The sequence below is a fragment of the Theropithecus gelada genome, chromosome 6, assembly GCF_003255815.1.
Source record: "Theropithecus gelada isolate Dixy chromosome 6, Tgel_1.0, whole genome shotgun sequence".
Classification (NCBI taxonomy): Eukaryota; Metazoa; Chordata; class Mammalia; order Primates; family Cercopithecidae; genus Theropithecus; species Theropithecus gelada.
The window spans coordinates 10,114,279-10,134,705 of NC_037673.1; the positions used below are offsets into that span (position 1 = coordinate 10,114,279).

The 20,427-nt window shown below is 38.1% G+C and overlaps 1 protein-coding gene across 3 annotated transcripts in view; it reads left to right on the top strand.

Annotated features, from left to right (window-relative positions):
- Nucleotides 1–20,427, top strand: part of MARCH6 (membrane associated ring-CH-type finger 6) — an 80,238-nt gene that overhangs the window by 15,434 nt on the left and 44,377 nt on the right. Inside the window, exons 2-6 of one of the 3 annotated variants that reach the window (XM_025387198.1) lie at nucleotides 7,266–7,362; nucleotides 8,216–8,289; nucleotides 10,918–11,061; nucleotides 16,141–16,213; nucleotides 19,502–19,670. In XM_025387198.1, the coding sequence (XP_025242983.1) occupies nucleotides 7,266–7,362; nucleotides 8,216–8,289; nucleotides 10,918–11,061; nucleotides 16,141–16,213; nucleotides 19,502–19,670 (557 nt within the window). The remainder of the gene's footprint in view (nucleotides 1–7,265; nucleotides 7,363–8,215; nucleotides 8,290–10,917; nucleotides 11,062–16,140; nucleotides 16,214–19,501; nucleotides 19,671–20,427) is intronic. The other 2 variants (XM_025387199.1, XM_025387200.1) reach the window with 2 other exon arrangements.

Here is a 20,427-nt window from a genome sequence, read left to right on the forward strand (position 1 = left end):
AAATATTTGGTGACCAATGCTGATGATTTCCAGTCCCTAACAACATCAGTTTTTGCCCGGTTGGATGAAAAACGTGCTTATTGGGTATACACTTCAATCTACAGTTTCATTAGATGACATTTTAGAGAGGGAACAAGTATTTTTTTTATGTCATCATTCTTTCTTATTTGTTCTTTCTTCCCACATGTTTGTGTAGACACTACTGTAGAAGGCCTTTCTGTTTCATTTTTCAAGTTAAAGTATAATTTACAGTAAAATTTACCTTATTTAATACCTATTTTGACAAATACATGCAGTCATATAGCCAGCACAGTCAAGATATAGAATAGTTCCATTACCCCCCTCCTCGCAAATATCCTTTACCCTTTTATGGTCAAATTTATCCCCATTTCCAGCCCCTGGCAACTACTGATCTGTTTCTGTCCCTATTGTTTTGCCTTTTCCAGAATGTCATAAATAGAACCATATAGTATATAGTCTTTTGAGTCTGATTTCTTTAACTTAATATAATGTTTGAGGGTCATCCACATCATTGTTGCTTGTATCACTAGTTCATTTCTTTGTATTGCTTAGTGTTTTATTGTAGGGATGTACCACAGTTTATCTGTTACCCAGTTGTGGAATTCTTGAGTTGATTGTTTCTAGTTTTGGGGAATTAAGGATGAAACCATTATACATACTCACATAGGTTTTTGTGTGAACATAAGTTTTCATTTTGTCAGGTTAAGTGTAAGTAGGATTTCTGGATTGTATGGTAAGGGTGTTTTTATTTTCATTTCTTTGCCCTTTCAATAGGTATGGGGGTATCTTACTGTGAATTTTTTTTTTTTTTTTTTTTTTTTGAGACAGGATCTTGCTTATCACCCAGGCTGGAGTGCAGTGGTACAGTCATAGCTCACTACAGCCTCCAGCTCCTGCCTTAGCCTCCTGAGTAGCTAGGACTACAAGCAGGCGCCATCATACCCTGCTAATTTTAAAATTTTATTGTAGATATCTGGGTCACCCTATGTTTCCCAGGCTGGTCTTGAACTCCTGGGCTCAGATGATCCTCTTGCCTCAGCCTCCCAAAGTGCTGGGATTACAAGCGTGAGCTACCATACCTGGCATTACTGTGATTTTTATTTAAAAATTTGATTGTGGTAAAGTATATGTAATAAAATATACTATTTTAACTATTTTTGAGTATATACTTCAGTGGCATTAAATACACCTTGTTGTGCAGCCATCACCATCTTCTTGTGATTTAAATTTGCATTTCTTGAATGACTTTAACATTAAAAATTTTTTATTCCTCTTTTGGTGAGTGTGTTCAGATCTTTTGCTGATTTTTTTTTTAAACCATTTTCTTTCTTTCTTTCTTTTTTTTTTTTTTTTTTCCTTGCCCAGCCCGAAGATGATTTTTTTTTTTTTTTTTTCGTTTTCTTATTGTTGAGACCTTGATTAGCAAACTGAACAAAGAACTTGAACAGATAATTCACGGAGAGAGAACTTGGTAAACTATGGAAATGTTCAGGTTGGCAGTAATAAAACTACTTTTTAATTAGGTATACTACCTGTTTATGTTTTATCTTTATATTTCAGTAATATATGTTTTACTGGAGGGAGCAGTCTACTGTGCGAGTGGGAGAATATGATAAAGTTGGAGGAGCAGATAAATAGAGTATTGACATTATGAGAAAAAAACATTCAAGATAACCTGATTGCTTGATGAAGGTAGTTGGGAAGAAGCATGATACGGTCAAAAGGAGAGTACTTTTGGAATTGGGAGCTAGTTTTTAATCCTCATTTGGTGCTTGCTTGATAATTACTTGGTTCTCAGTAACTGAAATAGAATTAGCTATCCTTAAATTTCCAGCCAGTTTTCTGGAAGTGTGACAATTCAGTAATATGCTAGATCTCTTGCATACTGCCTTCTCCTTAGTCTTGTGTGGCCTTAGGTGTGTTATATTACCCTGCCCCTTTCAACCTCAGTTTCCCAAACTGGGATTGGTATTGTGAGGAGTAAATGATGGAATACATTCAGAGCACTTAGAACTGTGTGTAGAGATGGTAGGTGTATTAGTCTGTTTTCATGCTGCTGATAAAGATACCTGGGACTGGGCAATTTACAAAAGAAACAGATTTATAATGTACTTACAGTTCCATGTGGCTGGGGAAGCCTCACAATCATGGTGGAAGGCAAGGAGGAGCAAGTCACTTAATAGGGATGGTAGCCGGCAAAAAGAGAGAGAGAGAACTTGTGCGGGGAACTCCTGGTTTTCAAACCATCAGATCTCGTGAGACTTACTCACTATCCCGAGAACAGCACTGCAAAGACTTGCCCCCATGATTCAATTACCTCCCACCAGGTCTCTCCTACAACACGTGGGAATTCAAGATGAGATTTGAGTGGGGACACAGCCAAACCATATCAGTAGGTAATGAAATAAAGGGTAGTTCCTAACTGATGTCAAAGTAACAAATGAATGTTGTGCTTTTTTATACTTTTTTTTTTCGAGGCAGTGGTTAGTCTTTTAAAACGCCTTCATTAAAGTTTCTAGTACATTATACCAAATAGAAGTTAAAAGACACGCAAGTAGCTGCTGGCTGGCATCTATAGTCACAGCTATTCAGGAGGCTGAGACAAGATGATTACTTTAGGCCAGGAGTTTGAGACCATCCTGGGCAACGTAGTGAGACTCCATCTCCTAAAAAAATTAGCCAAATGTGGTGGTGTGCTCCCGTAATGTCCACTCCCCACAGAGATTTTAAAATAGCAATTTTTATTGCTGCCAATGTGAGTAGGCCAAAAAAAAAAAAAAAAAAAGAGACATAGAGACATGGAAGATCAAATGCCAGTTAATTACTTAAAATTAATTTTGAGAATATGAAAACATCATTTTGGATTTTGATGTTTTCTGTTCCATAATGGAGCAGAAAGTTAATTTTCCTTTTCCTTATATTCCTTTTTCTCCTAAGACCCAATTGAGGGGGGAGAAAACCCACAGCATCTTGAAGATCTTTATTCTTTTATCATGTCTGTGTACTATTGTTAGTGGATATAATGCTTTATGAAATGTGATCATTTCAGTAGTTTTGTAAAATATGTTTTGACTTAAAAGCATGTAGCAATAGTGATCGTTAATCCATTCATTAGAATTTTTTGTACTTCATTATACAATTGACTCTATGCGAAAATAGATACTCGGGAGATTTTAAAGAGTTATTAATACTGCTTGGAAATAATGATATGTTAGAATTCCCTTCAGGATTTTTTTTCCCTACTTGAGACCTAACCTGTCATTGTTTTCATATAATCAAATTAAAGTAACACATGGATTAATGCACTTGTTCTTCTTCTTGACAAACTCCTTGAAGAACAATTTTGGAAGTATTTATTAATTTGCTTTAAAATAACAGCACTCATTATGTGTTAATATAAATACTATTTTTCATGAAAATAACTATTCCAGACCCCCAAAATTGATGAGGAAAGTGGATTTGTTTTATATTTGCCAATCTCTTTAATACCCAGTTTAATGAGAAGCAGCTGGGTCTTTTCATCTCTAGTGCATTCATTCTGTTCTCTCATATAGCATCTAGAAAATACCACTGCAAACTGGCAAGACAATAAGTGAAAAAGAAGTCTTAGGAGCTGGGCATGGTGGCTCATGCCTGCAATCCTAGTGCTTTGGGAGCTGAGATGGGAGGATTGCTTGAGGCCAGGAGTTGGAGGTTACAGTGAGCTATGGTGGTGTCACTGCACTCCAGCCTGGGTGACACAGCAAGACCCTGTCTCTTAAAAAAAAAAAAACTTAAGTGTTACTAGGATAGTAGTTGTGTCTTTGCATTCTCTGAGTGAGAAACTTGGGATCCCAGTTCTCTCCTCTAGGCCAAGCAGAGCCCTGGGGCTTGATTTTAGAGTTGTTGGGTTTGCTTAGTATGTTGTTTCTTGGTTTGTCATTCAGAAGGACAGGGGTCTTCTGAAAAATCAGTGCTCTAATTCATGTGTATGTCTGCATACTTCTGAGTGGAGATCCGTGTCTCTCTCCCTACTCCACCTGTCCTGTTCCACCATTTGCTAGCTGGCCATCCACTTGGAGTGAGCAGTGCTTCCTGTGGGTGAGTGTACCCTGGAGTTTGCCATTGCTTTGGTCCCGACCACAGCTTTCTCAGGCCACGCAGGGCTAAGTTGCCTAGGTGGCAGTGTTTTGTATCATGAAATGAGCTCACCATGTGACCAGTTCTGTACCCATGTGGATATCACTCCACCTGTTGTCCTTGCATCTCACAGGCAGCAGCGTGCCAACAGGACTATCTTTACCATACCCCAGGCCGTAGTCAATGGCCTACCAGTCACGATGTTCCTGGAGGGCAGCGTCCCATGGGTGGGACACCCTTTGCCATGCTGTGGCTGCTATACCCTACTTCCTACTTGCACAGCCATCCGAGTGTGGGCTAGGGAGCCCAGATCCTATGCCTGGGACCTGTATATCCACACTTGCACCCACCTTCCCTGGTAGATCCTACAGGAGTAGCACATGCCAGTCTCAAAGGTTAATCCACAGTGGTGGTGTGAATGGCTGGATGTGGGTTCAGCTTCTACATAGATAACTGGTTATTGTAGAACTGATCTACACCTGTGGCTGCTGTGACTCTGGTGATTCTAGGTAACCTAGATCAATCACATTTTCCCCCCACCCCTGCCAAGGCCCTGTCACTCTTAGGTGGCTGTTATAGTGCCTGCTGAGGCGACTACTGTGACCAAGAATCTTAGTAATAGGGAATCTCAATTTGGTTCTGCAGAGAGAGCCTGATAAATTAATATCCTATCTAAGGAACGCAGCAAGCGCACAAATTACCCACTCCCAACCCTGGAAGATAATGATTAAAACAACATGGAACTCTTTCAAGGCCCTGTAGTTGGAAAGAGTCCACTTTAAATCCTGTAAAGAGAATCTATTGCAGGGCAAGCCTGGTGCTGGCAGCCACGGTAATCCCACTTTCAGTGTGGTGTGCTGAATTTGTGGCCATTAAAATGCTTGTTCTTGGATCTTAGGTGCTGCCGGGGTCCATTGCAAGAAAGTCCATGCCTCTTGCCTTTTGGTACCTTCCGGGCTCTTCCCTGAGTTTCCCTGGAGCTGAAGTGTGCACTTGAAGAAAATTAGTGTTCAAAGTAGTGTGGGCTGCCTGGATACTGCTGGTGGGAATCATGGAATGGGAGTGTGGTTCTATTTTGTTTGTGTCAAAACTTTGAGGAAGCTGATTAGGCAGGGCAGTTGGGGCATTAGTATTGCACCGCTAGGACTCAAATTCTGGGCCGGTAGTAAGACTGATCAGAGTGAAAGCTTTTGCCAAGGATGTTTTCATTAACCAAGGATGAAGGTGAAAGTAGGAAGTTTAAAGAAGTTCAGGTCCTGTGTAGTTACGAACATAAATGTGATGTTGACCACTGCATTAATGCCCATGACCCACTAGCAGCTTCCAGGAAACCCTTTGGGTTGTGGTAGGAGGAAGGTCTGTGTTCAAAGCTGAATCTGAAAGGCAGCAGCAGTAGGGATGGCATAATTCTACTCAACATGAGCAACCTTACCTGCTTCCAGCACAGACAGGATTGTCCCATTGATAGTTGTTCTGTGGATGGGGGTGCATGGCTTTTCTACTTGATGAAGAGATTTGACTGGTAGTTAATCGATAACCAGGAAGACTAGCATGCTAACCAGTTAGGCGAGCATTCAGCATCCCCCAATTCAGACAAATGACATTCAGCCATCTGAGATTGAGCAGTTAGACTCTGGATCGCCCAGCTGGTTAGCACACTAGTCTCCTTGGTTATCTAGTCACCAGACGGATCTCTCCACCAGCCTAGAAAAGGCATGCACCCCCACCCACAGAAGAGTAGCCACAGGTCTGTGATGCTCTTAAATGCCTGGAACCACGCACCACACTGCTCTCAGCATGTGCTCATTTGAATCCGATGGGTGCCAGAGACCCATTAAGTCCATTAGTGATGCGGATCGGGATTGTAGTAATTCCTTGTTAAGGAAGAATTCCCCGTGAGAGAGCAGGCCAAAAGTATGCATTAAGTTTCTGCTGATTCTCCCTCGATAGGCCACTAGGGATTGGCTCTTGGCCCTGACGCATAGCTGAGAACGGTCGAAAATAAAAGTTATAGCCAGGGTTCCCTAAGTGGATCCAGGTAGGAGCTTTAGAGCGAGAGTGCAAAGGATCAGTAGCGGTTCCTCCACCGTCGTGCTGCTTCGGGGCCACTCCAGGCAGGAGGACAGGCAAATGTGCCCCTAGAGCCTCGTAATGCTGGGCATGAGGGGTGGGCTGCGGTCCAAGGACCCCTTAGCACTGGACTCCTGTCCCTTCTGCTTAAGGTGGCTTCCGGCTCATCTCTCTGTGGCTTGGTGCTTTTGTGGCTTTGGGGTATCCCCTCCCCCAACCAGTCCTTGAAGTGTGTGTGTGTGTTTCTGTGTCTGTCTACTTCACACTCTTGTGGGGTGGGACGACATGAAAAGCATGTCTTCTAACTGCTGTTACTGTGGTGAGTCCTCAGATGTGTTTTGTGGAGTTTAGGCTGTTAGGACTTTAAACCATTAAATTGTTAAGACTGGAGGCCAGGCGCCGTGGCTCACGCCTGTAATCCCAGCACTTTGGGAGGCCGAGGTGGGTGGATCATGAGGTCAGGAGATCGAGACCATCCTGGCTAACACGACGAAACCCCGTCTCTACTAAAAAATACAAAAAATTAGCTGGGTGCAATCGTGAGCGCCTATAATCCCAGCTACTCCGAGGCAGGAGAATGGCGTGAACCCGGGAGGTGGAGCTTGCACTGAGCTCCATTGCACTCCATTGAGATTGTGCCATTGCGCTCCAGCCTGGGTGACAGAGCGAGACTCCGTCTCAAAAAAAAAAAAAAAAAGACTGGAGTTTAAAACTGTTAGGATGCCAATGGTGACCTGATTTTACATATTTCTATTATTTGTTGTGGAGAGTGCAGTTTTAAATAAAATCATCTGTTCCTGTTATTTTCAACTTTGGTTTATTTAAAAGCTGTTATACAAAGGAACAACTTTTAATACATTATTTAGGAAGTTTTTTCGTTTTAAATATACACTTGAATCGCAACTTAATCACAACTTTCAGTTCTCCATGCTATTAATGTTTTGTCAAGTGATAGATTCTTGCTTTAATGTCCAATATTTTGGTTTATGCTTGTCTCTTGTTTTTTTAAAAAAGTTATAAGCAAAGGAAATTCAATTTTCCTTTTTCATTGACAGACATATGTAGAGTGTGTCGGTCGGAAGGAACACCTGAGAAACCACTTTATCATCCTTGTGTATGTACTGGCAGTATTAAGTTTATCCATCAAGAATGGTAAGTCATACTTTTAGGAAGTTGTGTAAGTCGGAGCTTCAGTTTTGTCATGTATACAGTAACAAGGATCATTTCAATGTACTTTCTCTGTAATTATTTTTAAAATTTTATTGTATTGTCCCGAGCACAGGAAACTAAAAAAGCCCTTTTATTGTAAAATTTCAAAAATTTGGAAAAGAAATTATCCATTAATTCTTAATACCATGGCTGTTATTTTGGTGTATCCCCTTCCAGGTACACGTGATTACCCATTGTTATTTCTACCATGGAGAGCTTATTTTGTTCTCCGAAAGTGTTATGATTTTCTAGTTTTGCTTGGCATAATAGTAGCTTACATTTATGAATAATTTTTTGCCAAGAACTATTCTTAGTGTTTTGTACATCTCAACTCACTTAATTCTTATAAGAAAACTGTGATGAGGTAGAGTGTTATTATTATGCAGATGAGGAAACTGAAGCATAGGAAGGTTAGATAACTTGTCCTAGGCCACATAGCCAGCCAGTTAGTGGCAGAACCAGAATGCAGACCTAGCTACCAAGTACCAGTATTATCAGACCAGGATTAAAACTGATGTTGATGCTTGGAGATTCTTTCATATTCATTTTGCTTTGAGGAAATCACAATTTTGATTAATTGAACCTTTTTTAATGGTAGAAAAATGTGGTGTTTTTATGTCTAGCTGTTGTAGTTTTTTATTTTTAGAAGGCGGTTACAAAAGAGTATTCTAAATTTGAAAATTTTGAAACTAAAAGCTCTGTGATATGTACATTTTTAATAAAAACAATGTTTTCAACAAAACTGTAGGTTTCTTTGTTGTAAACTCTGTACTTATGAATCTGTTTATAATTACAGCTTAGTTCAGTGGCTGAAACACAGTCGAAAAGAATACTGTGAATTATGCAAGCACAGATTTGCTTTTACACCAAGTAAGTTCTTTAGACCTTTTCACTGCATTTGTTTGGTTATCACTCATGGCATAAAGGTGTTTAGATCAGTTGACAGAGGAAGGGGGAAAAAGTGTTTAAGTACTTTAAAACAACTGTTTTCAGCTTGATTGTCTTTGATAGTAATAGGAAGTATTGATATTTTATTTAGGAAAATATTTTAAAAAACTGTATGCTCTCTTTTATCACACACATGTTTGAGATTTAATTTGTGGGTTTTTTTTTTTGTCTTTAAACATTTTTTTACTTTTAATTATAGAAAAGTTCAAACACATGTAAAAATCTAACAAGTCCACGTGTACCCATCACTTAGTTTCAACTCATAGCCAGTCTTGTTTTACACATGCTCTTGTTGCCTGCCTCTTTATCCTTTTATTTTTTCTCCATTATTTAAAAAATAATTCTACCATTTATAATTTCATCTGTACATATTTCAGTATGTATCTCTAAAAGGTAAGGGTTCTTTTTCAAAGACGTAACTATAATACTGTTATCTACCTAGAAAAATTAATGATGCCTTGATTTCATCAGATACTCACTACTCTTCAAATTTGGACTATATTTTGAGTTAAAGTTGTGTAGGTTAGAATAATAGCCATAAAACTTAAAAATAAAAATAAATAGAGTTGGGGGGGGGTCTCACTATATTGCCCAGGTTGGTCTTGAACTCCTGGCCTCAAGCAGTTCTCCTGCCACAGCCTCCCAAAGTGTTGGGATTACAGGCTTGAGCCACATTGCCTGGCCAAATAAAGTTTTAAATTACCGTTTTTTTCATGAGACTAACTTTTGAGGTATTTCATAAGCCTTTATAAAATATTTTGCAACCTTTAAGGTTTTAACTATAATTCCTGTGCCTATTAATACTTAATATGCTTCATCTTAAATAAGTAGAGGACTGTGCTGGCAGATTATTAAGTATTTGAAGCATAATTTTTCATTCTGGGATGCCCTACATTGCCTTCCCTTACAAAGGATTTTTGTGTTTTAGTTGTGTGTGTGTGGTTTCCTTTAAAGCATCTTGAGCTTCTCAATATAAATGCTGTAAATTAGTGTTTTACTTTGTTTTTATTTGATGAGTATAAATGATTAAAGTTATTACACTTTCACTTTTGGAGCTGTATATTCATCTAAAAAAGTCAATTCTGTTATTTTGTAGTAATTAATTTTCTGTAGTACATAAAAGCTGTACAGCTTGTCAAGATTCATAGGAAACTAAGACTAAATAGTTAAGTATCTTCATGAAATTCAGTTGATAGGAAATACGTGGCCTTTTACTTTGAGGCCAGAAGCAGCTTTTTTTGTACATTTTAATTTTCATTTGGTAGTTATATTCTCTATTTCTTTTATGTTTTCCAAAAAACCTCTATTATTACTGGTTTTAATGACTTACTCTTGTATGCCAGATATCCTATGGAAGTCTATGATCTGTGGGCATGTGTCATTAAAAGTTGCTATTTGTGGCCAGGCGCTGTGGCTCACGCCTGTAATTCCAGCACTTTGAAAGGCTGAGGCAGGCAGATCACCTGAGGTCAGAAGTTTGAGGCTAGCCTGGCCAACGTGGTGGAAACCCTGTCTCTACTAAAAATACAAAAATCAGCCAGGTGTGGTGGCAGGCGCCTGTAATCCCAGCTACTTGGGAGCCTGAGGCAGGAGAATCACTCGAACCTGGGAGGCGGAGTTTGCAGTGAGCCGAGATTATGCCACCACACTCCAGCCTGGGCAACAGAGTGAGACTCTGTCTCAAAAAAAAAAAAAAAGTTGCTATTTGTTAATTGTTTATTTCTCAATGTTTATGGGTGTGAACCGTTTTGTGATAGTGCTCTTAAAAATTTTAGATCATTGCTTTTAAACCCTGATATATCATAAGTTCTTGTTTTGGCCTTACTGGAAAAAGAAGTGTGTGTTTTTCCTTTATGTTCTTTCCGAGCTACCTGTGGTAGAGCTTTTTAATAATAAACAGTGTTTTTTTTATTGGAGCCATTTTAAAAGGGAATCCTAAAATGTGGCAGAACCTTTCTTTTTCTGAATGTGTTGAGCCACATTTCGCAGAGTAGTGGGAAGATCTGAATTTATCGTTTGAAATTTAAGTATTATGCTAACATTGGGAAAGTGGCTAACAAATGTCAGTGGGATGTTTGCTCCCACGTGAAATGATCTGCCGCAGACTGTTGTGCTTTTTGAGTGCTATTTAATGCTTATATTTGGGGGAGTGTTGATGGCGTGTTTTCAGTTTCATCTTTTGCTCCTGTTTGCTTTATTATATCTCTTATAATTTGGGAAACCAGATGATTATATTGGTTGAATGTTAAAATATGTGTAAATGGGCCTTGTACGAAGTTTATGGCTATTTGCAAGGGATGTGAACATCTGTTGAATTTTTTTTTCCTGCTCAGAGGCCTTTGTTGATTTCCACGTTTCACACGTGATTTGCCTCATAAATGACTTCTTGGGTAAATGTGATATTGTAACTATTTGTTTTATTTCTTTTAATAAGAAAAAAATTAAGCACAAGGCAAATATTGAAAGTTTAATTAATGTCTATTTTATATTTATGAATTAAGCTATTTTCAAATCTTCATGAAATTTTAAGTACTTTTTTTCTGCTTATAGTTTATTCTCCAGATATGCCTTCACGGCTTCCAATTCAAGACATATTTGCTGGACTGGTTACAAGTATTGGTACTGCAATACGATATTGGTTTCATTATACACTTGTGGCCTTTGCATGGTTGGGAGTTGTTCCTCTTACAGCATGTGAGTATTCATGCCTCTTATTGGAGTTATTTAAACATTGCATAACTACTTGATATTATAAAGCAATATTGCATCATATTATTATTTGATGTTTAGTTATTTGATGTCAGAATGTCACGTATTAGGAAAGCCTTATTTAGAAGATGTTCATCTGAACTAAGAATGAGTTTAACAGGTCAGTTTCTTGAATGAATATGGGAAAGAACACAGCATACAGAATGGCTAACCATGAAAGTTCATGAATGCATTGAAAAAATCAAATCATAACTGGATTTGAAGTGTACTAGAGCTTTCAAGGACTGCAAAAGATGGCCGGGCATGGTGGCTCATTCCTGTAATCTCAGCACTTTGGGAGGCAGAGGTAGGCAGATCACGAGGTCAGGAGTTTGAGACTAGCCTGGCCAACATGGAGGCTGAGGCAGGAGAATTGCTTGAACCCAGGAGGCGGAGGTTGCAGTGAACTGAGATTGCACCACTGCACTCCAGCTTGGGCAACAGAGCAAGACTCTGTCTCGGGGGGAAAAAAAAAAAAGGACTGCAAAAAATGAATTCTTTTGGGATTCCACAACCCTCCTTTAAAAAAATACTCACATGGCCGGGTGTGGTTGCTCACGTCTGTAATCCCAGCACTTTGGGAGGCCGAGGTGGGAGGATCACTTGAGGTCAGGAGTTCGAGTCCAGCCTGACCAACATGGTGAAACCCCGGCTCTACTAAAAATACAAAAATTAGCCGGGTGTGGTAGTGTGCACCTGTAATCCCAGCTACTCGGGAGGCTAAGACAGGAGAATCACTTGAACCCGGGAGGCAGAGGTTTCAGTGAGCTGAGATCACGCTACTGCGTTCCAGCTTGGGCAACAGAGTGAGATGTCACCTCAATAAAATACAAATAAAATTAAAATAAAATTAAAAAATACTCATACATGTAATGGTCCTAAATAATTGGGAGGCTTATCTTTCAGATATAGGAGGCTCTTTGGGAGGTTGATATGCTAATCAACCCCCCTAATCAATCCAAAGAATCCTCTTGGATTCTTTGTTGTTCTTATAGACATGGAGAGAAGTATGTAGTATATGGGTGGCAGAGTATATAGATAAGATTCATTAAACAAAATTTTAAATTAGCGTAATTAATATCTTCATGTCTCCTTAAAATATGGTAAAATAATGTTGATTACCTATGGAAATGAAATTCTTGGAAGATACACCAACTAGCAGAATATAGGTACTGTTGAAGAGTGAGTTAGCTAGAAAATTGTATGAAGGAATTCTCCCAGGATGAAACTCAGAGGGACAAAGTAGTTACGAGAAATAAATATAGAGAAATGGAGGCTAATCTAGTTGTTTCAGTATCTGTCTAGTAAGTAGTTCCACAAGGTAAAAGAGATAGTGGAGATGAGGAAACAATTGGTGTCTTTTAGATTGAAAGAGAAAGCTGACCATGGTAAAGGAAAAGTCTCATGAACCTAGACATATTCTCAAGTTTTCCAGAGCTGGGTAATGTGGCGATGGTGATAGAGGTATAGAGATTGTGTGCTTCCAGATTATCCTACAGAGTAAAGAAAATCAGAGTGGCATCAGACTTAAAATTAGCAACGTTGAATGCTCGAAGACAGTGGAAACTCAAAATTTCATGTTTTTGAACCTAAAATTCCCTTCCTGCAAATTACTCTCAGATGGAAGGACAAACTACAGATGTTTCAATAGATGTGAGAGATTGGAAAATTTACCACCTTAAACCTTTTTGAAAAAACTGAGGATATACTCTACTAAATGAGCAAGGAATCAAAGAGAGAAAGATGTGAGATTCAAAGAAGTGTTTCATATAGCTAAGTCTCGATTGTTAATCTACAATAATTAATAGTTTTTGGGTAACAGCCTGGAACTGAAATTCCAGATGATCTTAATGTGGGAGAAATTGTGACAGGAACATAGAAATTCAAGCTTTTAAAATTGCTTATCTTATTTGTGGGGAGATTATAGATGTTCTAGATGTAGGTAGAAAAATAGAGCATAACTGTGCATTAAAAATGTAGACTAGACTCACAACTACCCAGAATTAGACTCACAACTACATTGTTTCATTATTAATGACAAAAGTGCCACCACAGATCAGTGGAAAAAAGATGGTTTTTTCGGTAAATGGTATTGCAACAACCAGATGGCCATACAGAAAAAAATGAATCATACCATTACCTCAACCTTACCCAGAAATTAATTTGAGATAAAAGCCTGAATGTGAAAGTTAAAAAGAAACTTCTAAAGTAAAATATAGGAGAATAAGCATAAAAGAAAATATTAGTAAGTTGAACATAATTAAAGTTAAGAACTTATGTTCATCCTTAGACACTTTTAAGAATAAAAGGCAATTTAATTCTGGCACGCAAAAAAAATAAAAATAAAAATAAAAAATAAAAAATTGAAAGGCAAACCAAGCCATAGAATGAGCGAAGATATTTGCAGTACACATATCCAACAAAGGACTTGTATCTAGAGTATATAAATCAATAACAGAAAGGCAAACACATCTCAGTTAAGCAGTGGACAGAAGGTCTAAACAGGTATTTCTGGAAAAACAGCTAAATATACTAAGCTCTCCATGTCTGTGGGTTCTGCAATGCTAACTGTGGAATTTGAGCATCTGTTTATTATTGAGGAGATTCCTGGAACCCATTCCCCATGGATACCAAGGGATGACAGTAGCCAATAAACACAGGAAAAAGTGTTCAGCATCATTAGAGAAATGCAGAAGGAGGGTGACTAAAAATAAAAAGAGTAGACAGTGCCAAATGTTGCTTAGGATGTAGAGCATCTAGAACACGTGTACAGTGATCGAGGAGGAGTGCATATGTTATAACCACTTTGGAAAACTGGCAGTATCTGCTGATGCTAAATATTGTATACAAATACCTTATGATCTAGCAGTTCCATTCTTGGGAATATAACAGAACGAGAAGTTTCTGTTCACTAAAGAACATATGTATAAGAACGACCACAGCATTTTTATTAATAGTACTTAAAAACTGAAATCAGTCAAATGCCTATTAATAGTAGAATGGATACATTGTGGTTTATTCATGCAATGGAATACTACATAGCAGGGAAAAAGAGCTGACTATTGAGACATGGAATAACATGGATGAATTTTACTTCTTTGACAAAAAACAAGCCAGGCACAAAATTGTGTGATTGCATGTGTGTGAAATTTTAAAACAGGTTAAATTCATCTATAGTGATAGAGATCTGAATAATGGTTACCTTTTGCAGGGGCTTTTGCCTCGGAAGAAGCTTGAGGGAGCCTTCTGGGGAGCTGGAAGTGTTGAACATCTTGGTTTGGGTGGTGATTACCCAAGACATGTATATTTTAAGAATTCACCCATCTGTACGCTTAAGATTTATGTAAAATGTACTTCAATAAAGACATAACAAAACTCAAGGACAACAGCTAGAAGACTAGAAATAGGATGAGTAGGAAACAGCAAATAAAATTTGGAAATTTCAAACAAAGGCAGGAAAGGAAGGGAAGGCGGAGGAAGTAAGTAGGGAAATAAAATTAAATACGTCTGTAATCATCAGGGATTAGATTTCTCTGTTACGAGAGAGCTTCATAGATGTGTAGGTATAAAACTTGCATTACTACAAGAGATAAATACAAAGAAGCACAGGTTAATGCTAAAGAGATACAAAAATAGTTTTGTTAGCAAATGGCTAACAAAAAGCCAGAGCAATATTAATCAGCCAGATATCATTCAAATGCACTAAATGGGACAAAGCATTATATTTCCTATCAATAAAAGGCATAATCCACTAAGAAAATAGAATTAAAGAACGTTTATACACCAGAAAACTGGGCCTTGAAATACATAAAACAGTCAGTCATAGTGGAAGACTTACATGCCTCTCTGAAATCAGTAGATGAAATAGGCAAAAGTAAGGACTTATAAGATTTAACAGTTATTAATCACAAGCTTGTTTTCTGTTCTGACTTGTTTATATATAGATACGCACAATTTAAATTACATCACACGATACATATTCTGTAACTTTTCTCTTTAGCTTAGCATCGTATTCTGGCGGTCTTTCCATGTAAGTGAGTGTTCTGCTGCCTTTTTTTTTTTTTTTTTAAACGGTGCACAGCACTCTGTAGTAAGAAGGCCTATTGCATATGAATTCATTTACCTGTCTAAACATTTGGTTTGTCAGTTTTACATTGTTACAAGCATACTTGCGTGAGTATTTTATAAACACATGTAAGTAATTTCTATTACAGAAATTCTTTTCCTACCTTTCCATTTTGACTTGTTTTTGAAAACAGCCATTGAAGTCACTGAAAATCTGAACTGAAGTCTCTGATACAAGGCTATATAGGGAATGCTTAAGCTAATACACAAATACTGGTTTGAAAGAAAGCCTCAGGTTTTTATTCTTGTGCCCCATTTTCAAATCTGTGGTCTGTTATCTCATTCTGTCTAGAATTCTGCCTTCCTAACTAAAAGACTTTCTGCCTTGATAGCAGTACATTCACCCAAACTTTGTCTTTCTCTAAATGGCCAGAATTTAGAGTAATATATTCTGTATTTTAGAGAACCTCTGAATCTGTGCTTTTAAAATACTGATTGTCAGGTTGCCATTTATGGCATTGCAGTACATACTGTACTGAAAAATTCTCTTAATTTCAAAGACTTATATTTCCAAAACTGAAACATTTTATTGTCATGAGCAGACTTAATGAATTTTGGAATTCTAGAATTTAAAAAATTCTTTATATTATAATTTTGGAGATCTTTACTTTAGATTTTGCTTTTCAAATATCTAAGCTCATTCAATTAAAAAAAAAAAAAGTAAACCTAGAGAGAATCTAAGCACTAAACATGATTGTGTAACATTTACTCTTGATTGTCACTCTATTTGTGTTTGATCATGTTTTTAAAAATTTAATATTTTGAGACTTAGGTTTGTAAAGACTAAATGTTTATTTCAGTGGCATTTGTGGTGTTCCACTTTACTTCTGCTTTCTTGAGCAGCTATATGAGTTCATGATGCGAGTTGTGACTGTATGCCATCATGCTCTTTTTCGGTAGGCCGCATCTACAAGTGCTTGTTTACTGGCTCTGTGAGCTCACTACTGACACTGCCATTAGATATGCTGTCGACGTGAGTATTGAACCTGTGTGATGAATGTTGCATGATGTAGATGATGCTTGCTTTTTTCCTTGCATATTTGTTTTTATTATAATTTGTAAATTCTTCTGTTTTGAGAAAAAATAATTTATGTCTATTACACTAACAGTTTTAGCTGCAGTAGAAGTAGCTGATAAATGTAAATGACATTTCTTTTAAAACATACCTGTTTCATGGGACTGTTTTGTAATGATGGGATGACTTTTCTTTCTTTTTTTTTTTTTTTGAGATGGAGTCTTGTTCTGTTGTCCAGGCTGGAGTGCAGTGTTGCTATCTCGGCTCACTGCAACCTCTGCCTCCTGGGTTCAAGTGATTCTTCTGCCTCAGCCTCCCTGGTAGCTGGGATTACAGGCGCCCGCCACCATGCCTGGCTAATTTTTGTATTTTTAGTACAGACAGGGTTTCACCATGTTGGCCACACTGGTCTCAAACTCCTGACCTCAGGTGATCCACCGGCTTCGGGCTCCCAAAATACGTGGATTACAGGCATGAGCCACCACGCACAGCTGGGATGACTTTCTAAATAAGCTGTCATGCAGTTTGAGATATATGCTACTGTCTTATGTTCATAAGAGTTTTTTTTTTTTTTTTTTTTTTTTTTAATGGAGCCTCACTCTGTTACCTATGGTAGCGTGCGGTGGTGTGATCTCTGCTCACTGCAACTTCTTCCTCGTGGGTTCAAATGATTCTCCTGCTTCAGCCTCCTGAGTAGCTGGGATTACAGGCGTGTGGTCCCAAGCCAGGCTAATTTTTTTAAAATTTTTAGTAAAGATGGAGTTTCACCATGATAGCCAGGCTCGTCTCAAACTCCTAACCTCAAGTAATCTGCCCACCTCAGTGTCTCAAAGTGCTGAGATTACAGGCATGAGTCACTGTGCTTGGCCAAGAGTTCATTTTAATATGTTTTTAACATGCACATTTGAACTCAGATTTATTTTTTAAATGTTTTCCATGATTATTAGAATATAAATGCTAAAAACTTGCCTGTAGTTACTCTACTATATCTTGACATTAAGCATTGTTGCTTGCCTTATATTGGCAGACTTCTTTTTGCCTCTGACCTGATTGGTTTGAGGGTCACCTGAATTGCTTTCAATAGACTATTCATTGACTACAGAGGACCACTGGAAGCCTAGTGGCGCTAGTCAAACTAAATTACAAACATGGCTTGGTTTTATAGTCCTAAGCTGCCTTTTACAGTTTGAAAAATTGAGCCAGTTTTTCTGATAGCAGTTGTGGCCATACTACTTTTTTTTTGAGTAATATTTAGTACTCTATAGATAAATTTTTTTTTTTCTGTGAAATTTTACTTTAAATTTCCTTGATGTCTTATCAGTTTCTATATATTCTGTAGCTCAGTAATTGAGGTCATCTCTAGGTGCACTGTATCAGTTATCTGTTGCTGCAAAACAAACTGTCCCAAACCTTAGTGGTTTAAAACAACTACCATTTTATTTGCTTATAATTCTGGGGTCAGCAGTTTGGGCTGGGCTCAGCTGAACTTTTCAACTATTGGGCTTGCTTAGGTCACTCAGCTGTTTTACTGAGACTTAATGATCTAAGATGGTTTATCTGAGATGCCTTGGTTCTCCTCCTTATGGCCTCTTATCTTTTGGAATGCTAGTGGTGCTTCTTTACATGGTAGTCTCAGGGCAGCATTCTAAAAGGGCAAGAGAGGAAGCTTGCAAGCCCTCCTCTGGGCTCTGGAACTTAGGCAGCATCACCTCTCTCCAGGATTCACAAAACCAGCCCAGATTGAAGGAATAAGCGAAAAGGACTAGAGTTTGTCACCAAATGTTTAAAATCTGTAACAAACAGTTAGGATTATTGCTGATGGCAAGGAAGATATAAAGGGGATATTTTGGTCCAAACCTTTCAGAATGCAATAGCCTGGAGAGTTCCTTAGTAAGGTGGTAGTTAGGATTCCTCTTTTGATTCAGGACATACTGCAGACTATATTTTCTAGGGGCCATGCCAGTTTAGTTTAAGTTTGGCGCTGCTGGGTCAAGGTCTACCAGATTGACCCTTCTCAGGTTTTCTATGGAGGAAAAAAGTGATTCCATTAAAATAATGGATTTTCCAGTGGCTAAGAGTTCAGAGGTGTTTGAGTTATCTGTGAATAATTCTGAAATCATAAACATGGACTAGGGAAGGAAAGATAAGCCTCTTAAGAGAGGAAAAGGAGAAAATGGTCCTTGGTATCACAACATTTGATGCATTTTCTTGTATGATTACTAAAGGAACCATACTTCACCTTTCTGGATTTGTTGAGAAACGAATACACTTTTGGCATGTTTGCAGTTAGCATCAAAACTTGATTTGCTTTCTGAATGAAAAACTTTTTTTTTTGAGATAGAGTCTCACTCTGTACCCATGCTGGAGTGTGGTGGCTCAATCTCGGCTCACTGCAACCCCCACCTCCTGGGTTCAAGCCATTCTCCTACTTCAGCCTCCCGAGTAGCTGGAATTAGAGGCGCACACCATCATGCCTGGCTAATTTTTGTATTTTTAGTACAGATGGGGTTTCACCGTGTTGGCCAGGCTGGTCTCAAACTCCTGACCTCAAGTGATCCGCCTGCCTTGGCCTCCCAAAGTGCTGGGATTACAGGCATGAGCTACCACGCCTGGCCAAGTGACAAACTTCTATAAAATTTGTAATAGACCTCTTTGTCTTATATATGGCATCCTGAATATCTCTTAACCTTCATTTCTTTATGTTGTCATTAGACTTGTCTGGAGGAGCTTCTCCTCTTTTCTGATTCGATGATTCTATTAATTTGTGTGAGTTCAGGTGTCAGCTAATCAGATTTTTAAACGTGTGTAAAATAAGGATACAGAAATTCTTAGAGTTGGACAGAGTTTTTAACCTTTGGTAAATTACATAAGTTTAATGCATGGCCTTTGTCAAGTATTAGACTGCTTTTGTCTTTTTTGCTGTCTGCCTTTCTGTTTCTAGGCCATTTTCAAAAGATAGGCTATGGATAGGTAATTTCCATATAGTTTTGATGGTATTTGATGCCTAAATAAGATATATAATACAAGTATATAAATATGTATAGGTTCGCTTATGAATAGAATTTCACCATAATCACAAATAGTTCTGTTGGAGAAACTTGAGATTTTCATCCAAAAAATTATTATTTATTTTTCTGGCTGTTTTTTTCCTGAGACTTAGTGTAAAATAAAACATTTTACCTTTATTTTCCTAATTTTAAGTGTTCTTTGGAGTAATTATATGTACTTTTTTTTTTTTTTTAATAGGGAAAATTTGTTGGCAGATTGTTTGCAGGGTTGTTTTGTGGTGACATGCACACTGTGTGCATTCATCAGCCTGGTGTGGTTGAGAGAGCAGATAGTCCACGGGGGAGCACCAATTTGGTTGGAGCACGCTGCCCCACCCTTCAATGCTGCGGGACATCACCAAAATGAGGTAACTCCCCTTCTCCAAAATTGATTTTACTTAGGTAGGTCATGAGAATTATTGTCTCTCTCTAAGACTCAAACTCTTGACTTCCATGTCCCTCATAAATGTTCTTTTGTTATTACAAAGGAGGGCAGTGGAAAGGTTTGGGTGAAGATGAAGAGAGATGTGAAAAATCAAGAAAGTGTTGTTATAACTTTGCCTCTTAATTTTCTAGCTAGAGTAGGGACAGCATTGGGGGTATACTAAGGTCTTTGTGCACAATCTTACCCACTGAGCAGAAATTTGAAAACATTTCCTCAAGTGTTAACAGAATTAAGTTGCGTATATGTATATATGTATGTGCATTTTAAAAAAATGTATTTTCATCCCTGATGCTGTCAATAAAGACAAAGGCTGTCCTATAAGGAGGACTACAGAATGATGTTTTTAAGAGAGTCAGGTTTGTTAACCATTTTCTATAATGGTTTGTGAACTGTTACTCCGCTAAATTATACTGAACGAATATGTGCACTATGAAGTGAGGTTATGTTCCTATATACTAAAATTGATCCCACATCGGATACATTTAAAAAAGATGTCTTTGAAAGGTTTTCTTTTTAAAAAGAGTTTGGTAGAGTTTATATTTGTTTTCTAGTTTTTTGTTTTGTTTTTTTTGAGATTGGGTCTTGCTCTGTCACTCAGGCTGGTGTGCAGTGGCATGATCCCACCTAACTGCAGCCTTACAACCTCCGGGCTCAAGAGATCCTCCTACCTCAGCCTCCTG